General features: G+C 42.5%; 1 protein-coding gene across 5 annotated transcripts in view; it reads left to right on the forward strand.

Moving 5' to 3' along the window:
- ST7 (suppression of tumorigenicity 7) overlaps nt 1-22,317 on the forward strand; it is a 153,617-nt gene that overhangs the window by 70,693 nt on the left and 60,607 nt on the right. For all 5 annotated transcript variants that reach the window (XM_075428265.1, XM_075428269.1, XM_075428268.1 and 2 more), the window contains 2 exons: nt 12,143-12,225; nt 21,280-21,439. In XM_075428265.1, coding sequence (XP_075284380.1) covers nt 12,143-12,225; nt 21,280-21,439 — 243 coding nt within the window. The remainder of the gene's footprint in view (nt 1-12,142; nt 12,226-21,279; nt 21,440-22,317) is intronic.

Consider the following 22,317-nt stretch of genomic DNA (forward strand, 5'->3'; position numbering starts at 1 on the left):
CTAACACAGGGGCTATAAATGGGTGCAAAGATCTCTGCTGCTTTTGCACACAAAATGTTACTTAGGTCTCTTCCCAAAGCACAGGCAGGGAACCCAAGCCCTAAACACTGCATTGAAAGACTCGCAGGCAAGCCAGCCATGAAGCCGGGAGCAGAAGCCAAACTCGATCGCAAATTCCATGTTGCTCTGCTATTATATATCCCTAAGTGCATCTCTCTAATGGGCACTTCTAGCCAGAAAGTCAGCTCCCCTTCTCTCCGTGGTATTTTGTGCTTTGAATAATGAGCAATAAGGGGTTTGATGGTCATTTAAATGCCACAATTCCAAGCACTTAAACACACTTAGCAGGTTCCGAATCTCTCTGTTTCTGAGCCAGGCGGCATTTTGAAAAGCATTAAGTAGTCCCCCACAATAATATTGCGTTCCCTCTCTGAGCTTTCTGTACCAGAGCGCGCTTTGAGTGTATCGCTGTATTGATTTTGGTATTCTGCCATTCTCAAAGTTTTCTTCTGGATTTTTCTGCTGAAGCAGTTGCTCATTCAGATGTGTGTGTTCAGAGGGGAATCAGCTCCATGTGCCACACACTTGGAGATCACTTTCCTACTGCTCTTCCCGGAGGGCCAGACGGGAAGCTAGTTCTTAACCACATGAGTAGGGAAACCTGGGAGTGGATGTGAGGTCCCCTGGTTGTTAAATCTTTTTGCTGGCGTTCCGCCCCCCCCCAAAGAATTCCAGAAACTTCCGCTACTGCATTAAGAGAAAACATGGCAAGTTTTATCTTCAAAGGCAATTTTTCCAGGGTGGTCTGAGTAGGTCAACTTAAAAGACAGCAGAAGAAAATCCCAGTGCAGTGATTATCATAATTAACCACCAGTATGTGAGGATTAGCATAGCCATGGTTACTAGTCCTAGATGTACTAATGTGAACAGAAGAGGAACAAGCAGATGGAAGAAAACAGCAGCATTTTGACAGGCTGTTTTTGCAGCACAGCCTTCTCTGGTCACTGGGTGCAGCGGTGAAGTAGCATTCAGTCATGTTCGGACATGAGTAGAGGCAACGGTCACTGGGTTTGCTCAGTGCTCCGGTGTTACCGACCCTTGGAGAATGGAAAGCCAAGCTCCTGAGGTTAGTCTCACCTCGGTGACTCACTGCCCGCCTGACCAAACTTTCAAAAACTGTTTCTAATTGCAGACATTCGATTTAAGCCATCTTGGCCTGATTTTTGAGGAACTCGGAGTTCCCATAGCTCAAGTCAGAGTCAAGGGGGGAACTTGCAAAGAGGATCTTCAGCCATTACCTGCCTGTTCTGAGACCCAGCTCTGCATGATCGGGAAGAAAAGGCTCCAGGGAGACCTTACTGCGGCCTTTCAGTATGTAAAGGGGGCCTAGAGGAAAGATGGGGAATATTTTTTTCACAAGGCCTGTTGGTTTTAAACTAAGGGAGGTAGATTTAGACTGGACATAAGGAGGAAATTTTTTACAGTGAGGGTGGTGAAACACTGGAACAGATTGCCCAGAGAGTAGTGGAGGCCCCATCCCTGGAAACATTCAAGGTCAGGTTGGACGGGGCTCTGAGCAACCTGGTCTGGTTGAAGATGTCCCTGCTCACTGCAGGGGAGTTGGACTAGATGACCGCCAAAGGTCCCTTCCAACCCAAAGCATTCTGTGATTCTGTTATGCAGTGGAAGGGAAGGGTAGCGTTGCTGACCGGCAGTGCTTCTGGCATGCCCTCCCTTTAGCTGAACGTCTTTTTCACAGGGCAGTGCACAAAAACCAGTGCAAAACCCAAGACATAGCCTATTCATCACAAAGAGAAATAAATTTTTTTTTAAAGCATCTGCATCATGGTATCTGCAGTCCAGCTATAGTTTGATACAGCACGACATGCAGAGTATTTCACATAGAGTTATTTACTAAAATGTGGGGGTGCACTCTTCAGCTCCTTGATGTCCACCTGGAGAATTCAGACAGGCAAATGGGCATTTACTTCAACACGTTCCAGGCTTGACCTAAACGTGGGAGCTTCCAACCACATCTTCGAATTTTCAAGTTAGAGCCAATAGAGCATCTTGCTGGGTCAACAACAGGGGTGAGAACACAGGTTATAGTAAGTCCTGAGCAGGTGTCATTTCCCATGCAAGCTTCTCATCTGTCAGGTGTACTACATTTGGCTAATTCAGTCTGGCATTTTTTTGAGCGTGTTTGTGCGGTGTTTCTGAGCACCCGGCAGGCCGGGTGACAGTTCTGCCCGGCGCCAACGCAGCCCCACTGAGTACTGCTGGCGCATCCTGCCCCGCTCCTCCTGCGGTCCCTCCAACCTTCTTGAGGAGACCGGCCTCTGAAAAGATTCGGTAATTTTGAACAGAAGGAAGGAAAACTAAAGAAGACTCTATAGGAGAGAATGTTGTTTCGCAGTTGTTTTCAGCCAGGTCAGCCATGGCTCATGTTTGGAATTAAAACCATCAAATATTCAGTAAGAAAAATAGTGGGTGTCTTGCGCTGCCTTTTCTCATGGGATTTCATCAAAGGCTGAATCAAATAACATAATTATTGTGAATGTTAATGAGGTAGTCTAAGTGCCATTTGATTTGTCTTCTCGTGAAACAAAGCAAGCTTTAAAACTATGTACAGTCCAGTTTTGTCTAGCAGACACAGGAGACCTTTGGAGAAAATGACCCTGGAGAGACGCTCGCTGCCTGTAGGGACGGGAAGACCACCCCGGCCACAAGATGATCATGTTTTAGAAGTCTAACGTCATGCTGTGCTTCCATAAGGCCGTGTGAGAGGGTGCTCCCTCAGCCTCCGCTGTGCCATTTGCCGTGCATTTGGTTGGAAATTCTTTCTCTGGAGCTCACTCTATTGAAAATCTTTATTATGCAAAATTCTCCCCCAAAGTTTGTCTCCTCATCAGTCAGGTCCTGAATGCAGATTGTAGCTCTGTCTACGGAGTTACCACAGAGCCTTTTCCATTTTAATAAGTTTTGGGTGTCCCGAGAGACTGGTAGACAATGGAAATCATACAGCGCTTGTCAAACCTGCTGCCATGCTTTCTTTGAAATACCCGAAAACGGAGGCAAAGAACTAAAAGTTTTCTACTTAGCTTGTCTTCTTTTCCATTTGGTACAATTACTATGTGAGTCACTTGGCTTTAAGTATGCTTTGAAGGGGAAAGTTGATTATTAGATACATAAGAATAATGAATCACACTCTATGGAAAATTCATTTTTCCCTTCTTTTTGTGCAACATTACGCAGACCGTCAATTACTGGAAAAAAATCCCTGCCGCATATAGAAATTTATCATAGGTAGAAATTTCTCATAGGAGAAAAATGTCATGAACACCCTATTGATTTTGTAAGTAGGAAGCATAGATGAGTTTTCAATGACAGGATAATGATATTAGCTATTGTAGATCTCCAGGGAGTTTCATGAGGTTGCTGGCTTTAATTATGAAAATGTTTTTCAGTCACCTCTATTCCAAGAAGCACCTTGCAATTTCTTGTATGCGAAGAGATCAGCAACTTGGAGACTCTCAAAATAGATGTGCTATATAGAGTGAGGCTATTAAGGTTAGAACAGAAATGTCTGGAATAGAATATTTCTCCAGAATTTAAAAAATAAAAATCATGTCTGAAAAATAGTCACAATTTTAGTCTAGATGTGAATTTCAGCCATGTTTTCTGAATTTTTTTCATTGTTGAGACAATTTTTTTGCATGCACAAAACATGATGATCCTCATCTTTGTATGCCTATGAATGCGGCACACAAGCAAGGATGGAAGATGTAGCACTGCACCTATCTGTGGGTTTAGTGCTCATGTCAAGTCCTGCCTGGAACAAAAGCAGGCACAAAAGGAGGCTGCAGGGCAGCCGAGGGTGCTTTGTCCATGTGCCTCTTTTTGTCTTAGCATGGGAATAGCTCCTCTGAGAGAGGTTCCCGGATAATGGGAACCCATGGGATATTTTCTCTTTTGTGGAACGCCAGGAGTTCGAGGTGAAAACTCTTTGCACGGTTTGTCTCCCTAGAGTAGATTAGCCTTTGTTATCTGTAGCATTAGAATTAATCACTGTGGCAACTTTTAGTTTAGGATATTCTTTAGACAGCTAATGAACCAAAATCAAAAAGATTTAACGGAGCTGTTACCTCCCTGAGTGTTGCATAAAAGAAGAGCACAAAACTTACCCTGTTCCATTGAGAGAACTGTGCTGATCTGGCACTTGGAACAAAAGCCATTAATTGTCTTAAATGACTCCAGATAATGAGGTTTAGTAATTGGCTTTTGTTTTAATACAGCTTTGAAAGGCTAAACCACATAAATCTGTGTAATGCCTCAGAATAGGCAACAGTTAAGGTAACAGGTAGGTTTGACTTCACAAACAGTGCCTGTCCAAACTGGATAAAGCTATATCAGTTCAGTTATGTGAGTGATTAGTTGATGCTAAGAATAATTTTAAAATTCGGATTTGTTTGAACACTTTGGGGTGCAGAGGACATTTTGTTGCAGTGCTTAGGTGCATCTTTGCATTGAAATGCACTATTGATTTTCAGTACAGTCCAATTGCTGTGTGCCTTAAATTGAAGACTTAAAATTCTTAAAATTATCTACCTGATAAACTGTGCAACAGCTGTGCTCTGAAGAGCTGAGTGTACTCCTGCTTTCTTTTAACAAGTGTGTGTCCAAAAGAACGTGGAAGATGCCTGTACACGGTGATACTCTGCAGTCACATGAGAGACCAGGGAATGCATCCTCATTTGACTGTAGCATCACATCAGGATTTCTCCTGCATTTGTGTCAGGGCAATTGCTGATATACACGCATGCTGATAGATGTGTGATTAGAAAAGCAAAGGACAAGCTAACTGTGAAGGTGTCTTCTCCAATTTCTGGACTGGTTCTGCCTACAAAGACACCTTGTAGTATTGCACAGTGAAGGAAATCCCCTGTCACAAATCTGAGAGAGCGCTTCCTCATACAGTGCAACACTGAAGCAAAAATTAAGACAAGGACTCATATGTTTCTTGAAGCTTTAAAATCTGCAGGGGAGATGTGTGTCATGACAGCATTTCGAATCAATTTGCAAGCAACCTGATTTTAGAAGAATTGAGGTTGAAAGCGTTGCAAGAGAATTTGACTAAGAACCAAGCAACATGATTTTACACATCCACATCTCTAAAAATCCAGATATTAATATCTCTACTCAATACGTCATTGCTCAACCATTGTGCCTCATTCTTATTTGGCCCAGTTCCTCCCTTTCACTTGTGCATTATTAATACCAGGAGTCTGCTTTTAGCATTAGGACACTGCAGTGGTCATAAAGAAATGTACAGTAGACAGCTGGGGGCTGTGAGGTCCCAGCAAATTTTTTCTCCCTTGTTTTCTTTTTCTTTAAATGGAAATGATGTGGGGGTTTTTTTTGTTGTTTTGGTTTTCTTTGGGGTTTTTTTGTTTTTTCAAATGGGGTTTTTGCTGCCAGCATATTAGCAAATCTTGGTGTTCGTGCAGCATGCTCTGCTATTAACAGGAGCTGTGTAATTAACTCATGTCACCACTGCATTGTGAAAGCAAGAGGAAATGTCCCTGTCCTTTGTCAGGGGCAACTATATGGCAGCAAATTTGCATTATAATAGCTGCTTTCATGGGGAAAAGTTGATCTTTTTTTCTCCATACTTTATTCTCCCCAAATCCACAAGGTAGGGAGTTCATGGTCTCAGACCAATGGAATAGCAAAATACTGTGCTTGAGTCTAGCTATCTTAAGTTGGTTTTAGTATTTAAACTCATAAGAGAGAATGTTTTTGTTGGGTGGGTGTAGTGCGTCCTCTGCCTGTATGTCCAGCTTGTCCCTTCCTGGGGGAAAGTGTAGTAGCTGAACATTTTGCGAAAATAGGGAATCTTTATTAGCATCTTGTGTTAAGTAACTTACTTTGTGAGACAAGGCTTTGGGGTGAACCTGATACCAAGGAATAACTTGTTGACAGTATCTCTTCCTAAATGAGCAAAGTTGGTAGTGTCGGCAGTCTTATTTCTCCCAGTGAAAGATACTTCTGAATAGCAAACCATCTTTTGCTAAAATAAAAATAGCCTTTATTTACATTTATGTTGCACATGTCATTTCTTCTGTGTCTTTGTAGTTTTCTGCTGGTCTTGTCTCTGTCTTTTTCTTTCTTTACATGTTAGTTTTTATCGCTGTTCCATTTTTTAATTCTCTTTTAACTCATCTCTGTATTATACTTGTCTATCTCCAATCTGGTTTTCTTTTCTTTTGCCTTTCCCAAATCACAGTAGTGTCTAAGTGGATTTTTGTCTTCCTGACCTGGTTTCCTTGATTCAGCTGTATGTCCTTCTGCCCTCAGTTCTGTGATGGCTCTTGGCTCTTATCATTTGTGTTTCTCTGTGTATTGTTCTCAGTGGGGATGAGCAATCTTAATGTCTAACAGGCTGAATGGTTAATGCACTCTCAAGGATGCAGTATATTCATGGAAGTGCCAAAGGCTCCAGAACCAGCACAGACTAATTCCTGCTAGGACTGAGGCAGAATTTTGACTGATCCACTGACTTTCAGACATTATAACATGAATGTAGACCTGGTGTTGAGAAGCAATCCAGCACTGATCTTTGTGTCACTTTGACTTTCAGATATTTAATGTGTTAAAATGTTGAGGAGAATGATCAAATTGCAGTCCTCAGGCAGGATCGTTTGGAGAAAGATGGACTGAATTTACTAAGAATTGTTTCAGTTTTCTGTGCTAGACTTAATTTGCTCAGTGGGCCACTGGGTCACAAAGGGGTGAGAATGTCATTACTGTCATTTGCAAGCTTCAAAATTCTTGATTTTTCAGTATAACTAAATGAAGTTGAATGTTTTTGACCTGGAACTGGTACTGTATTATTGCCTTCCCCTCTTTCTTCTCTTTGTGCTGTGCTTTGTGGCTCAAGGCCTCTCCCATGACACCCAACTTCTCTCCAGAATAGACCATTCCTACTCTCTCCCGCTATTTCTTGTGGTGAACGTACTCTGTTGAAAGGAAAAGCCTATATTTAGATGTGGAAACATGGAAGAAAAAGTGTAGTGGTCTTCAGTCCAGAAAGTTTTATTTCACTAATTAGAAGTACCTGTAAGGGCAGAACTTTGATTATGCATGAGTCTGTGTAGCTAATCAGAGTTCCTTATTTATCTGAAGTAATAGGTAGCTTTTGGCACACGACCAGTTTTCTGTCACCTGGGCTCTGATCCAGCATTTGCTAAGAGGAACAGACCACTTCACTGGCCATTAGCTCAGGCTCCAGACATCTGAATGCGACTCTCATTCAGCATCATGCCTTTAGGACAAGAGTAGGTGGTTGAACAAAGTGAGTGGGCATCTGGATTTCTGTGTCCACAGCGCAGACACACCGGCTGTTTCTGTCTGCAATGGCCACGTGTTTGTTGCTGAGTGACAGATTTTTTCAGGTTTTGAAAATGGATCTAGACAAAATGCCTTGTAGAAGGAGGTTGTGTAGAATTTGCAACAACTCAAGTAAAAATGAAACCCACTCTGCAGCGTTCTTAAATTTTGAATGCTTGCTTCTTCTTTGGTAATTTCTTCAAGAAGTGTGAAGAAGTTAAAAAAGTCTTGATAGCTTCAAATAGTAGGGCAGCCATTTTAGTAGATCCATATGTGTGAATAGTAGGTAGTTTGCAACGCTCCCTCCCCTAATGATGTTGTAATCCAATTAACTGATACAGCAGCACAGTGATACTTTGAGCAGTTTAACCCCAGTATTTCCCTCTTACTGTGGTTCTTCACATGCTTGAAATCTGAATACTGCAAGTCCTTCAAGAAATTTGTAAAGCAGCATAGTGCTTTATCACCTTCAGTCATACATTTTATATGATTTGAGGATTTTGTCACTTGAAGAATACCTGGATTTTTCATCTCTTGTTTATTCCCATGTTCAGAATGAATCACGAGTATTGGCAATGAATAACATATGTAACAGGAATAAAATGGCATCAGCTTTCAAGAACATTTCAGTCGCCTCTTTTGATTAGCCTCATCAGGGAATATTAAATGTGACTTATGTGCTTTTTTAGCTTGTCTGCCATGAACTGAATTGGATATAAATTCATCTCTGTGAGCACGCACGGTTAACAATAATGTTCCTTCCCTAGATATTATACAATAGGATGGAATGATTTACCAATGTAATGTAAGCACCTTTGGAAATGTAAATAGTACCTTATTTTGGATGACTCAACCATGATTAAAATGAAAGCAATAAAGAGAAGGGAAGAAAGGGGGGCGGGGTATTTGTAAGCCCAGGCGCCTCTCATAAGCAGACATGCTTGGCTTGTTTAGACAGCATTTATAGGTCATGCTGGTTTTCTTAAAAAACACAACAAACGGTACTGTACTGTATCCTATTATCTCTACTAACACACCTAGGATAAATCATTCATTGTCAAAAGCCTGTGGAAATAATTAGGATTTACCAGTAATTTCAAATGAGTTGGCACTGTAGGAACATCAGGTAAGTTTCTTTCTCTAGATACTCGTTAGATCCCCTTTTTAAGTCCTGCCAAGTTAGAGACAAGAGATGATACTCTAAGCTCAGTAACTATACCATCTTCCCTCTGTGGACAGAGCCAATTAGGCATACACTGGCATGTTATGAATTCAGAAGAAAGGACATACAGTACCACCTTTCACTGGTGATTCTACTTGGCTGCTTTATTCTGCAGTTATCTTCTGCCAGGATCTTCAGTTCTCGTTTCTCAGAAATCTCTCTCCGCTCCTCATTCCCGCCATTTCATCAAATAGACATAGAAAGGAGAAATACTGCTGTCCAAGTTTAGAAAGGTGGACATTTAGCATTATCTAATGACTCTAGTTTACTGCAACACACTGAAGGAAACCTGAGTCCTCTATAGGACGTAGACCTTGGATATGATAGTGATTTCTCCAGTGTCAGAATGCTGACTTTAAAGAAACGCTCTTTTTTGGATGATGATACATATCAGATAACCCAAAAGTGGGTTCATTTTTACTTTTTGGATTAATATTATGAGAACTAGGCCTTGAGGTAGTTTCCACTGAAACAATGACTGAATTCTCATTGACTTCACGATAAAAATAGTCTGACCACAGATCCTCTGGTACTTAGTTTTACTGGTTTGGAGATCTGTTTCTTATTAGAAAATGTTTGCTTTTGTTAATAATATTTATAGAGACAAAGGGACTAGGAGAGTAGTTAATAATTGGAAGAAGTTGATAGCTTTCATAGTGGAACGGAAGATTCTTCTATTTAATGAGTGGGAAGAAGAATGGGAAAAGGATCAGGGAGATACAGTCCAGATAAGCAGCTCTGGTAGTGGAGTGCAACTGTAGTGAATCAGCTGAGCCAGTTAGCTGGGAGTCTGGCCCATACAATCTAAAGGCATCCAGTGTTGTACCTGTTCATCTCGCTAGTTCCCGTGGCTGAGCTGTAAACATGAAGAATTGTAGCAGCCTATAGTAAGAGCATAAAGGAGCACCAGTATACATGGCAGGCAAAGAGGAAAACAGTAACACTGGTGTAAATGACAGATAAATAAAATCCTATCTCCATTCAGATCTGAGGGTTTGTCTATAAATCCATATACATTGCTTGTAAAAGAGTGGTGACAGAGAAAAGCTAACAGCATTTCTTAAGGGACTCATTCATTCTGCTGCATTGATGAGCTCTTTGGAGCTGATTTGTTGAGAGGGCCCTTCCAAATGGGGATGCATTTCCCTGAATGAATTTCATTGATAGCGGTCAGTGATGATAAGTGAGTATCTATCTCATCGCTGCTTAAGAAACTTTGTTTTCTTTGCAGCATTTCATAGTGAAACGGGCAGTAGGAATTTAAAGCAAATAGCCTATAACTTTATTCAATGGATATCCGCATATGTAATCTTCTAAAACACAGGAGACTTAGGTGGCTTCACAACTTCAGAAATCCAATTTCCTCCAGCGTAATGGGAAAATGTTTCCAGTTTAATAGGAAAAATTCCAGCATTCCATGAGCTGTGAAGCCATGGCGGAGGAACGGATGAGAAAGCGCCTCTGTGAAGTTTCCTGCTGCCTGGCTCTTCATGTTGTTGTTGGCACTGCAGCAGCGCTGTGCAGCATGGGGGCATGGATATCTATATCCCATCGTAGCGCGTTCTCTCTCTGGAATATCCTGACCTGAGCAGAGGAAGTAATTTCACTGGCAGTCTGAAATTTCCCCAGTGACACAGTTTGATTATGTCTCTGGCTTGTGTTTTCATTCCAGAATGGGGAATGTTTCCTCTAAAAGACTCATGGGTGGTTTGTAGAAGCCAAACTATTTCACTCTCTCCATTCCTCTTCCTTCTTAATAGGTACTGGGGCTGGAGAAAGCAGGGACTACTATTTCAAAGTCAGCTTGTATTAAATATTTAAAAAAAGAAAGAATGGGAACAGGAAAAAAAACAATGTGGGAAAATCCCAACAATTGAGCCAAAGCTGGCATAAATCAGTGTAGCTGTGTTGCACACAGTAAAATTGGGGATGTTACGCTGATTTACACTAGCTGAGAATCTGGCATCCAACTCATTTGTGAAAGAAAATGTATGATGGAATTAAAAAACACCAAACTAGTTCTTCATTATATCAGCTTGGTGCTTAATGCCACTCCAGTGGAGCAGAAAATGACACTTTCATTTTAAGAGTTTATGACTTTTTCAAGAAAAGAAATACGGAATATATGCAGCCAAAACCCAAACAAAGCAGCTGAATTGCAGTGTTTCAATCTCTTTTAGTGATGCATTTCTGGAAAACAATTTTCTGTTTTACTGGTCATGGAAAATTAATCACATGTTTGATGATTTGTATCCTGCTGTTGTTGTCTCTCTTCATTTTTTGGCTACAAATTATTTAATTTCAGTAAGTTTAATTTCTAAAGGGAGCAGAATGAACTGAGGGCCTCCCATGTATGTATCCAGGTCTTTTATCTGTGTTTTTTAATGACTGTTTGGTAGTCTGCTACAAGCCTTTTAAATTTAACTGCTAACTATTGTCAGCTCCCTCTTCAGTCATGGATCCATGTATATATACAAATATATGTATAAATCTATGTATGTGTATATGTATGAGAAATACTTTGCCAGTGGTTAAGCATGAGACCAGTAGGGGTTTTTTTACAGAAAATATTCTAACCCTCGTGTAGTTTAATAGAGAATGTTTTCATTTGTGGAAGATGGAGGTGATGGGAAGTTGAGAGTTTTCTTTCAATATCTAGAATTTAGTGGAAGGGCTACAGTTCTCTCTAGTAGCTTCTGTAGAGTGTTCCAAAACCTATAAAAAGATTATTTTATTCTCCTAAAGCCACAGGGATTTTCTGTGGTGGGCTGAGCACAACTACCTGGTGATTCTCTCAGCAGCTTCCAAAATGTGGTATGACTAGAAAAGCCCTTTGAATTTCCAGAAGCCCATATAGATGGAACTGCCATTCCTTGCAGTTTGTCTGGCTTTGCTTCTGTGCTAGGTTCCAGATAATCTGGGCAGCTGTCATGATTTCCACCGCTAATTATCAGAAAGGCAGTTAGGTCTTTTCCTGATCTGTTTCATGCATTTAGCCACTGTTGTCATACTGAGTGGTTCACCAAGTTTAATGCAATGGAATGAGTTTGGGAAATACTAGTATCTCCTACTTTATAAGTGAGGAACCAATGTAGTGAGAAGTAAAAGACTTGTAAAATTCGGTCCAGCTAGTTTCACCAAGATCATACAGGACACGAGGATATTGAGATTGACCCCTAAGATTTCTAACTGCAACAGAGCAGTAAAGGCAGATAGTAAAATGTCTTCCATGTATCATGGGGAATCCTGAACTCGGTGTCAGTCAATAGGAAAGACCCAAACGTGTGTGCAACTGTTTCCCAATGCCTTGTGATTGACTCTGTTGTGAAAAAAAAATTCTGCATGTGGCAGTCTAATGCTCTGCTTTATCACATTAGGCAGATGGAACAGGATGTTCTTTAAACTGTCTTCTTTATCAGAATTAAGGTAATAACTTAACTGAAATTGGAAAGCAGTTGGGAGGAGGAGGGATCACATATGGAGAACATGTCCTGCCCCTGTACTCATGGTTTCCTCTCTTTTCTTTTTCAGTGAGTATGTTTTTGAACACATTAACCCCCAAGTTCTATGTTGCCCTGACAGGCACTTCCTCATTAATCTCAGGACTTATTTTGGTAAGTACTAGATGTATTAATGTCACTTTACAAATTGATTTCCAAAATGGGATTTCAGGCTTTATCCCGATTAATAGGTGTCTTTTTTGTTTGTTTTTTTTCCTTAAACTTACATTTCTGCAGTACATAAAATTTGTATTTCTTTATTTGTACTTCTTTTTCTGTGGGAACAAAAAAAAAAAAAGAGAGAAAATGTTTTAGTGCTATATGTCTTTGAAGAAAAAAATCTCAAAGGACAATGTAACGCTGCTAACAACCCTGTAATAATTCATACCAATTTTTTGCACGTTAAGTGTTTCCGTCAACAAGTACTACAGAAATTAAAAGTCCAGTAAAAAGAAGAGGAGGAGAGGTACCAGCTGTCTCAGCTTAGCATGGTCCTTTTAGAAAGTTATGGCAGGACTTGTTAGAGAAACAGCAAGCAGAATATTAGCAGTGAACCTAGTTCTGGTGCCAAAATTCCAAGGGATAATGATTTCAGATCTTCACTTTTAAGATCTTTCTCAATACATATTTGCCTATTAGCTTAAAGGTTTGAAGAGTATTTTTGAACCATTTAAAAATCTCTCCTCCCATATGTAATCCCTGAGGGCTTCGTTGTACAAATTGACGCAGTGAAGTGAATCATAATACCATCACAGTACAGGAGTCCAAAGCAGAGCAGTTGCTCTGGATTTTATTCAGTGTCTTCATAGAAGCAAATGGAGGTAAAAAAACCTAAGAATCCACATGGTGTACTTAGGGTATAATGCTTATACTGAGCTGTTCTATTTTTTTTATTCTGTATAGAATAGAATAGAACAGAACAAAATAGAATATTTCAGTTGGAAGGGACCTACGATGATCATCTAGTCCAACTGCCTGACCAGTTCAGTGCTGACCAAGTTAAAGCATTTTGCTGAGGTCATTGTCCAAATGCCTCTTAAACACTGACAAACTTGGGGCATCGACCATCTCTCTAGGAAGCCTGTTCCAGTATTTGACCACCCTCTAGGTAAAGAAATGCTTCCTCATGTCCAGTCTAAACCTTCCCTGGTGCAGCTGTGAACCATTACCATGCATCCTGTCACTGAATGCCAGGGAGAAGAGCTCAGCACCTCCCTCTCCACGTCCCCTCCTCAGGGGACAGTTGTCTTTGTTTTAGTCTTTTTTGTTCAGTCAGTCTTAGGTCTCTTGTCTGAAAACAAGTTGAACGCTTTTAAAATCTGCTGGATACAAGCTGCAGAGCCTCCCTCACCACACCAAACTAGGCATGTAGTTGGGGACCAAGGAGACCAATTTTAGACGTGCAGTTACCATAGTGGTAAGTGGAAAGAGACAGACATGACTAGGGGCTGGTTCACATCGCCTTGGATCTACTGACCTCCAAGAAACCTGAAGGCAACTAGGATCCCAACTAAACTGTATCAGTTTGGTGTCGGGAATCTTCACCTCTCACTTCCCCATTGCCTGTAGCTGATGTAGACAAATAAATGGCATCCTTGACTCCTGAATGCCTGTGAGGCTGTCATCACTTAGTTAATTTCAGGTGTAAAGCATCAGGTGCACTGCTGCTGTGCCTTGCTCTGGGGTTTCCTTGTAGCAGAAGGCAATTACTTAATGTCTGCAGCTTGGGCATTCATCGTCCTGATACGGATTGAGCCCCAAAGCACAGGACGCAGTTCCAGAGACATCAGCACATCTTTCAGAACATGAACGGGAGCCAGACCTGTAAGACTTGGATTCAGTTCAGCACTACTCACTCAGACACATTGGAGGAAAATAATGGATGTTATATTCAGTACTCTCACTCAGAAGGAAGAAACATTGAAAAGGCCAAGCCCCACTGCCAAGATGAGAAGGAATGAGAGAAATAACATGGATTCCACAGGCACAATTCCATATTTGCTGTTGGAGAGTGAAGACAGCAGGAGGAGGTGGCCAGAAAAAGACAGTTTGTGCCCTATGGGAATACCTTACAGAAGCAAACAGGAACAAAAACCTTAAAGAGAGACTAAATTATCCGTAACTAAATTCTGTGTTTGGCATGATTGCAAATGTAGGTACATTTTGTACTGTAGTCATGAAAGCAATCTCTGAAGAATGGGCTCACTAGGAGACTTGTGAGCAAGAAATTTCTAAAGTGCTGTACTTTGGTGGAAAGTACAAGAAGGAAGTGGCAAGGAGTATTCAGGACTGTGGTGTGAAGAAGGAGGCAAAGGGCACCGACAGAAGCCTTCCAAGAAGAGATTACACTGAGTGAGCCTTAACTAAAGAAGTTCACTAAATGCTGTGTGACAAAGTCCATTATGAACAACTTGAAGGAACAGTGAGGTGATGGAGGGGTAGACACAGACTGAAAGAAGATTGAAAGCCTTTTTTGGGGACCTTCACAACTGCTATCAGTTGTTGTTTGCTGTTCATATGCCACCATCCTAAATGTGCGTAAGATATATAGGCCAAGCAGATAACAGCCAGGAGCCCGAGATTGTAGGGACCGGTGTCACTGCTGAGAGGAACATGTGGTCTGTAAATTGGATGATGGAAAAAGAACTTGGCAGATATGGTCATGGAAAGAAGAAACTACAAGTTGGGCAGACCATGCATCAAGAAAAACAGCTAAGTAAGGTCTAATGAGGTAGTGCTAGCCAGTCACTAGCCTAATTGTGCTTCAGATTAATTATTTCTTAATAATCTTGCTGTTTACCAATGGCCCTGTAACATGCTGAATTGCCTGCATTACCGCCCGCTTGTCTGTCTACACAGAATCTGCAGTTCTGAAGGATTCTTAGTCCTATGGTACTAAGTGAAACTCTTTTGTAAAATAAACATTCTCCTGTGAAACCTGCATCGCTGGGGTATTTTTCAGACTAGATGTACTAATATGCCTTGGAATTTTCCACCATATGGTCTGGCAGATTTCCTTCCATTATCAGTTGGCTGCGATTCCTAATCAGAAGGAGTAATCACAGCACTGCAGGTTATGAAATGATGGAAAATTCCATCCTTTGAGAAGTGTGGCAGCCGATGGGAGGGCGAATGCTTTTCCTATTTCATGTTTGGGTCATGAAACAATGACTCTGCAGAGTTCAGCTTTGGGCAATTGCATGCTACGTGACGCCTTTGCAAAACGCTACTCTCCTGTGTTATTTTATCTCTTACTTTGTTTTCATTCTTTAGGTAAAATTCTGGCCTTGCTCTAGGCAATGTGACTTAAATGAAGCAAGGATTTCAGACCTCTTTTCTTTTCTGGATAGCACGGTACAGAAAAGACTTTACTGTCTCCAGCATTCTCCTTAATAATTACTTGACTATAGTACATAGTTCAAAATGAACAATTTAGCATGTATTTAATTCATCCCAGCACTATTTTAGGCATCAAAAATAGGGACCAAATTAAATCCCAAGCTGCATTAGAAATACTGTATTGGAAACTTGGTTCCACCACAGTTACTTTTAATCTAGTAAAAAACAGGGTCTGTCTCACAGAATACAATGAGCTGTATTGTATTTGGTGTCTGAGAGTCTAAAGTTTTCCACAGGTAGGGTGATAAAAGTGTCATGAAACACAACTGACGTCCAGTAAATGCTGTGAACTGGAACTATGTAAATGCCACTGAGATATTTCTAAATAAGGCCATGTATTTAACATACAGTTATCACCAGAGTGAAAGTTGGTTAGCAAACGTGGGTGGCATTTGCACTGCAAACTGATAGGGTCTAAGCTGTAACAAAGCACAGACAGAAGTGAACCCCAGTCTTGAATCTCCACCAAGAATGCCTCGTTATTCTACTCCAGAGCTTGGGACAATAATAAGAGTTTTCTGCTGCACAATGAGAAACATTCTGCAATGAATAAATACCAGCTCTTTCAGAGATAACAATTAGAAAGCCAGTCTACAGAGGTAGAGGATGAGTGCTGAATCTACACACTGGCTAGCGCTGAGCAGCTGGGCTGTCTGCGACTACCCGAGTATGCGTATGTATAGTATGTGAGAGTCCCAGCCTTCTGGTGGTAGTACAGGAAGTCTGAGAGAGGACATGAATAACACAGAAGGGACCTATCTTCTTTTCTGTTGATTTTAATTCTTCTGTGCTTCTTTCATTACCTTTGTGTGGTCTGCTGCAAAGGGGCAGAAAGGTGACTGAGTTCTGGGTATTCCCACAGACTCCGGGTAAGTCTGACAACTGTTCAGGGACAGTCTTTGGCAGTTGAAGCAATATACGGTAATTGTTCAAAGTTTCTGCCCTGCTCAGCGGAGACTGACAGGTTAGGGAGGGCAGAATCCTTGTAGGGAATTCCTAATAAAGAGGAAGCACTTGTCAAGGAGCAGATGAGAGAGGAAGGGTCTGTAGGAAGGCAGACTATAACCCAGTCCGCAGACAAGAGAAAGGTATCACAAGTAGCTGGGGCCTACCCAGTGCTGAGAGTACTATACTTAGTCCAGGCAATATATTATTTTCTTTCCCATTTCTGTATTTCCAGGGGTAGATGAAGTATAAGTAAATAGCTGTTTATTTTGACTAAGCTGCTCGTTAGCAGTGCATGTATCTTGTCATGCTGGCTCCCTGAGGTAAGACAAATGGGGGTTCTGAAACCAGAGGCAGAGCCTAAGAGAATGCTAAATGGATGTATTTCATCCAGAAGGAGTGGGGTGCATAGCCTTCAAGGCTGATACACAGAGAGCATGGTCAGAGGTGTACTATTTCCTAGAACCGAGCGGGGCAGGATGGGAGGATCTGCTTGAGACACTGGCTACCCCAAACAGCTAAATAAAACAGACCAGGGGCTTGCTTTGTCCAAAGGCAGGTGGCATTGTGTAGTAAGATCCCTATGGATAAACAGTCTTGCCTCCTAAACCAGGATGATCTTTTCCATACTGCCTACTGGAAACAGCCCCCGGGCTGTGATATCCCTAGAACGTGCCCAGTGATTGCCTGGGAGAGCTGGCACAGGCAGTGTGCTAGCAAAGAAACGGCACGGATGACTGCGCCAGCCAGACCTGTGCGGCTGTTGTATTTATCAAACAGGCTTAACTATGGAATCAAGTTCTGCTGTCATTATCCTGTTCCTCAAGAGTAAGTTTCGTTTAGATCTACTAAATTTGTTGTTACTACCCCTCATACTGGAAGAGTACTTACTCCAGATCTTACTCCTCTGAGATCTGCAAGCCTCATTACAAGGCTGAATAAGAACTCTGAGCTGTGGAAGTCGCCGGCAAACAAAATCCTTTGGTGCTTCTGTTGAAGAGTGAATCCACACACGCTGGGAGAGGACTACAGAGAGCATTCACTGTAAGAAAGGATGCCTGTCTCGGATATGATGAACAGGAAAGCATAATTCAAATTGCTGATAGACATCACTCCTTGGTCCAGTGAGAGCCACCTTCAAAACCATCCCTTGTGAATCGATGCATTTGTGATCAGATATCCAAGTGATGCAGAATAGATTTGTTGCTGCACAGAGAACTAAAATGGTCTGGGATTGTCTGTATGTGAGAGCGGAGATACAAAAGAGGACAATTGTAACATTTTCATTGCACAGGGGAAAACAAGTATCTGCACAGAGAAGCAACAGCAAAAAAAAGTCCAAAGCAAGTATGTCAACTGCATTAAGAAGACCGATGACTGTTTAACCAGCTCTTACTTAACCCAGATATATTTGTCACCTGTAAGTTGTTTTATCATAGCCTTGCATTTCTAGAAATCATCAATAAAGGTTTTCTGAAATCAAATGCTCTTACATTAAGCATTACCCATACTAGATTAAAAAATAAAAGTTCTAGTTTTGGATTCCACAAAGCTGGAAATGTTCAGAACAGGGCTTTAACTTGGCCTTTGTGAACATAATGGTTTCAAAGATCCCTTGAGGGTTTGGAGATGTTTGACCCTGTTCCAATTTGAAAGGACAGGCACCAATTAGAAAGAGCCCGGAGAAGTTTGCCACTGCTGTGAAGGGGACAAGGTCTGTGAAGATGAGCTCCCTTCCTACTGTATGTATATGACAGAAATGAGGTGGCCTTTCCTTTCAGAAGTGGTGCAAAATGATTTTTTGCCTTAATTTCCTCTCTGATCCGGATCTCTTTCAGTGGGTAATTAATCCTTACAGTCAGCTATTATTCTGCCAGATGATCTCTCGTCTGCTGAACTGGCAAAAGCTTGTTGACTTCACATTGCTTTCAAACTGGCTGGTGCAGTTAGAAATCAGATTTGATTTATAGAAACCAGGTTTCAAAACAGCTGACACTGAGAAGGGTGCAAAAATTCTGTGAAGAGAATGTATTGTTTTGACTTCAGTACCAGATTACAGATTACCTTCTCATACACCCTGAACAAATCACTCCAAGCAAAGGCTTATTATGATAATGATTAATGGCTTTAATTTCTAAGTGACCATATGCACTGAGATCTGGCTGATGTATCCTGGCACTGGATTCACTCAACATTGCAAGTATTTTTCAAATCTGCCTTAAACAATGTACAAGCTTTAATGCCATTTTTTAAAGTAATTTATGTTTGTAAGTCTAGGGAGGCAGACTTACAGCAAGTTCCTGTCATTCGGCTGAACTGCAGTAGAGACCACGTATATATACATTCTTTCTGCTTGTATCCTCAGTTTCATTGAAATTCAGTGTGACAGTTTTCCAGCTGGTGTACATTTGTGCAGGGCAAGTGGGATCAAGCATGCTCTTGTGCTGCTGCTCACTCTCCCTCTCCGACTTTTTATCTAAAAGCTGATTATGATTGAACGATGAGCAGGAATTCATTAGCACATTTTGAAAAATCTGTTTTTTTCTACTCTTAAAGAAAGTACAAAGCTTTTTAGATATGGTCTGTAACTGCCAACAGTTTTAAGCGGCCAGTCTGGCAATACATTCAGTCCCTGGCTTGTGCTGCAGGGATACTCTTACCAAGTGTGCCTTGCCTCAGTACAAGACTATCATCATCTTTGATGCCCAACAGCCACTCCTTCTGAGGCCTTGGGCAGGTACAGCTGTGGCTTGCGTGCCTTGATTTGTTCAAGCGTCAAAGCTTCCAAAGACAAACCAGAAACAGATGCTCACGGCAGATCTGTGACTCTATCTCACGGAACAGCCTTTCTCTCGTGGTCAGCCACATGCCGCCTGCTTCGGCTGTGATGCTCTCTTAGATCATAAGATTTAAATTCTAAACCCTTTAGAAAGTGTTGTGTGCCTAAGAGCATGAGAACAGCTAAAGCCAAAGGTAGCTCACCTGTGCCAGCTGCCTGTCCACCATCTCCAGCATTTGTAGGCAGTGGTGCTTGTGGGGAGCAAGTGTTAGTGATATTCCTTAGCATTCTGTCCCAGGATTCCCACCTGGGTGCTGCTGCAAGCGCGGTGCCGATGGAACGAGTACAGTGACAAACGCGCTGTGGAGCCTGTGTAAGGAGAAACTGTCCAGGCTGTGTGGGTTTTCGGCGATTTGCCTGGGACGTAGAGTTCACAAAGATGTGGGTGTGTTTATGTTCTGGTTTCTCTGTGACCATCTGTTTATCTTCCCAAGTGCTTGTGACCCTTATGTGTTCACATAGCCCTTCTGTCTTCTCCTCATCAGACCGCTTCATTCTTCCTTGTTGATGTCTCCTAGAAGACCCATTAGATTGTTTTGGGGACCGAGTGATCTCCAGGGCTGCCAGATCTCAAGTGGGCCACCAGCTACATTCCCACTCTGTTCCAGTGCAGCTAGGGTCAGCTTCCTCCATATGAATGCTCTAAGTGCTTTAACAGCACAGCTGAATTTGGGGGAAGCCCCAGTGCAGAATGCGCTGGAGTATCCTTTGGAAAAGAACATTTTCCTACTATGCCAGAAGGTTTCTCCTCCAGTTTTCCCGTATGGAATGGTATAAAGGGGAAAAAAATGTCAGTCCCATGGAGGCAGAAGTCAGTTCAATTATATAAAGAGCTCAAGAGAAATTAAAAATTAAAAAATACCGTGGGAATGAGAGCGTGGAGCCCTGCCTGAACCTCTTTGCAGCAGGTAGACTCCAAGGAGGCCTTCCAGAGCCCGCGGGCTCCTGGCCGGCCCGCCAGAACCTGCACAACGGTGCGCCGGTGGTGGCAAAGATGTGAGGGCAGTCCTTTCGCTTGCTGCTGATTGTGCCTAGCCATAGTAAGAATTAATAAATAACCTTTTTTTTTTTTTTTTTTGGTAGAGGCCTTTAAAAGCTTTCATCGCTGGCATTAAAACATGGAGACACTGAGTACTATAGGAAGGCCAAAGATCGTTCACCCACAGTTTCTGGTGTAATCAATACTGCGAAGTACTGCCAGATTTTTCAAAACCTCTTTGATTTTGATTTTTGCTCCAGTTGATGTATAGACGTTTTGGTGATGGTGCAAGTGCAACTGCAAAATACACTCATGTTACATCCTCGTTACAGGCACGCGTGCTTTTACAGTTTTTACAGTCACAGCCTTTTCCCTGTTTGCATGAAACAGTCTTCATTTCCAGGCTCATGTGGTTTCCTGAAACACGTGTATTTTTACCCAAGAGTAGAATTTCTTGGTGAAAATACCACAAACATATGTTTGTGTAAATAATTTCAATTATAAGGGGTTCTTTTAGGCGGTGGAATGATTTTCAAGGTAGAGCTCTGCAAGTAGTATTTTTTTTTTCTGTGTTGCTAGCTGAACCAAAAGCCTGAAAATAAAATTAGTTCGGAATCAGCCCATGTCACTGAAGAAAACAAAACACAGTTCAGCTGGGGGGGGGGGGGGGGGAGAAGTCCTGAAAGGAATAGGATTCAGCTTCCTGGAGTTTGTTCGGTAAATTCGTTTAAAAAGAAATAATTTGACGTGAAGGTTCTTCAGGTAAAAATAAATTTAAAAAATTTAAAAAATTCCTGTACAGGATGGAGGTTTTTCACCTCCTGTAAAAGGAGGTTTTTAAAGCGATGGGCTCGGGTCAAATGCCAGCTCTGGGTACGCCGCGGGGGGCAGGAGACTCCTCGGTGCCCGCCGCGGCGCTGGGGGCCGGGGGCGCGGCGCGGCGCGGGGCGGGGCGGGGCGGGCGGTGAGGCTGCGCTGACGCGCGCGCTCTGGCCGTCCGTTGCAGATCTTCGAGTGGTGGTACTTCCGGAAGTACGGCACGTCCTTCATCGAGCAGGTCTCGGTGAGCCACCTGCGCCCCCTGCTGGGCGGCGTGGACAACAGCGCGCCCAGCGCCGCCAGCGCCGCCAACGGGGACGCGGACTCCAGCCGGCAGAGCGTCTCAGGTAGGTGAGGGGCGGCGGGTGGCCCTCGTCCCTCCGCCTCACCCCCCCCGCCGCTGGTGGGCCGCAGAACGGGGCTGCCGTGGGCCCCGGGACGCCCCGCATGTGCCTCGCCCGGGGGTGCCGCGCTCGGCTTTGGCCCAGGCCTGTCATGGCGGCGGGAGCTGGACGCACCTCAGGCGCCCACCCTACAAACACCATCTCGCGCTGAGCCGTGAGGCCAGACGAGGCTTCCTTTAAACTTGTTTTTTTCTCAAATAAAAGGCAGAGCTGCTTCGTTAATTGCTGTGGCTAGTTCTGTCTTTCCAAACTCATGCAGCGCTTGTTGCTCAGGCTGCGCTGCTGGTGCCTCCATTTCCCGCTTGTTCTGAAAGCCCTGCCGAATTGCACGTGCACTTTCTGCAATATCATTTCTAAAGGCAGGCAGTAGTTTTATTTAAATTCTTTTGAATAAACTAATACTGGAAAAGAAAATCAGAAAAGGACGTTGGGAATGCACATTTGCTTTTGCATAGCTTTATTTTTTGGATAATGTAAATGGTGTGGGAACAACATTTGGATTTCACTTCAGTAAATGGAAGCACAGCAGCTTTTAATAGCTGAAGGGCTTGTTCTGTTCCTGACTCTGCTACTGATGTGATTTTGGGCAAGTCTTAACGCAGTCAGGTTTTGAAAAAAAGGCGTCCAGTTCAGGGGCCCTGATTTCAGGCATTTGGGGCTGGGTTTTGGTGAGCTTCCAGGGATTCACAGCCCCCGTGAGTTTCAGCGCAAGGAGTGGGTGCTGCCAATCGGGCTGAAGGTGTCTGACTCCAAGCCATTCAAGCCTTTAAAGTTGGCCTTGACACGCTGGGGCTTCTGTTCTAATGCATATGATTATTCTG

Source organism: Opisthocomus hoazin, chromosome 8 (genome assembly GCF_030867145.1).
Source record: "Opisthocomus hoazin isolate bOpiHoa1 chromosome 8, bOpiHoa1.hap1, whole genome shotgun sequence".
Lineage (NCBI taxonomy): Eukaryota > Metazoa > Chordata > Aves > Opisthocomiformes > Opisthocomidae > Opisthocomus > Opisthocomus hoazin.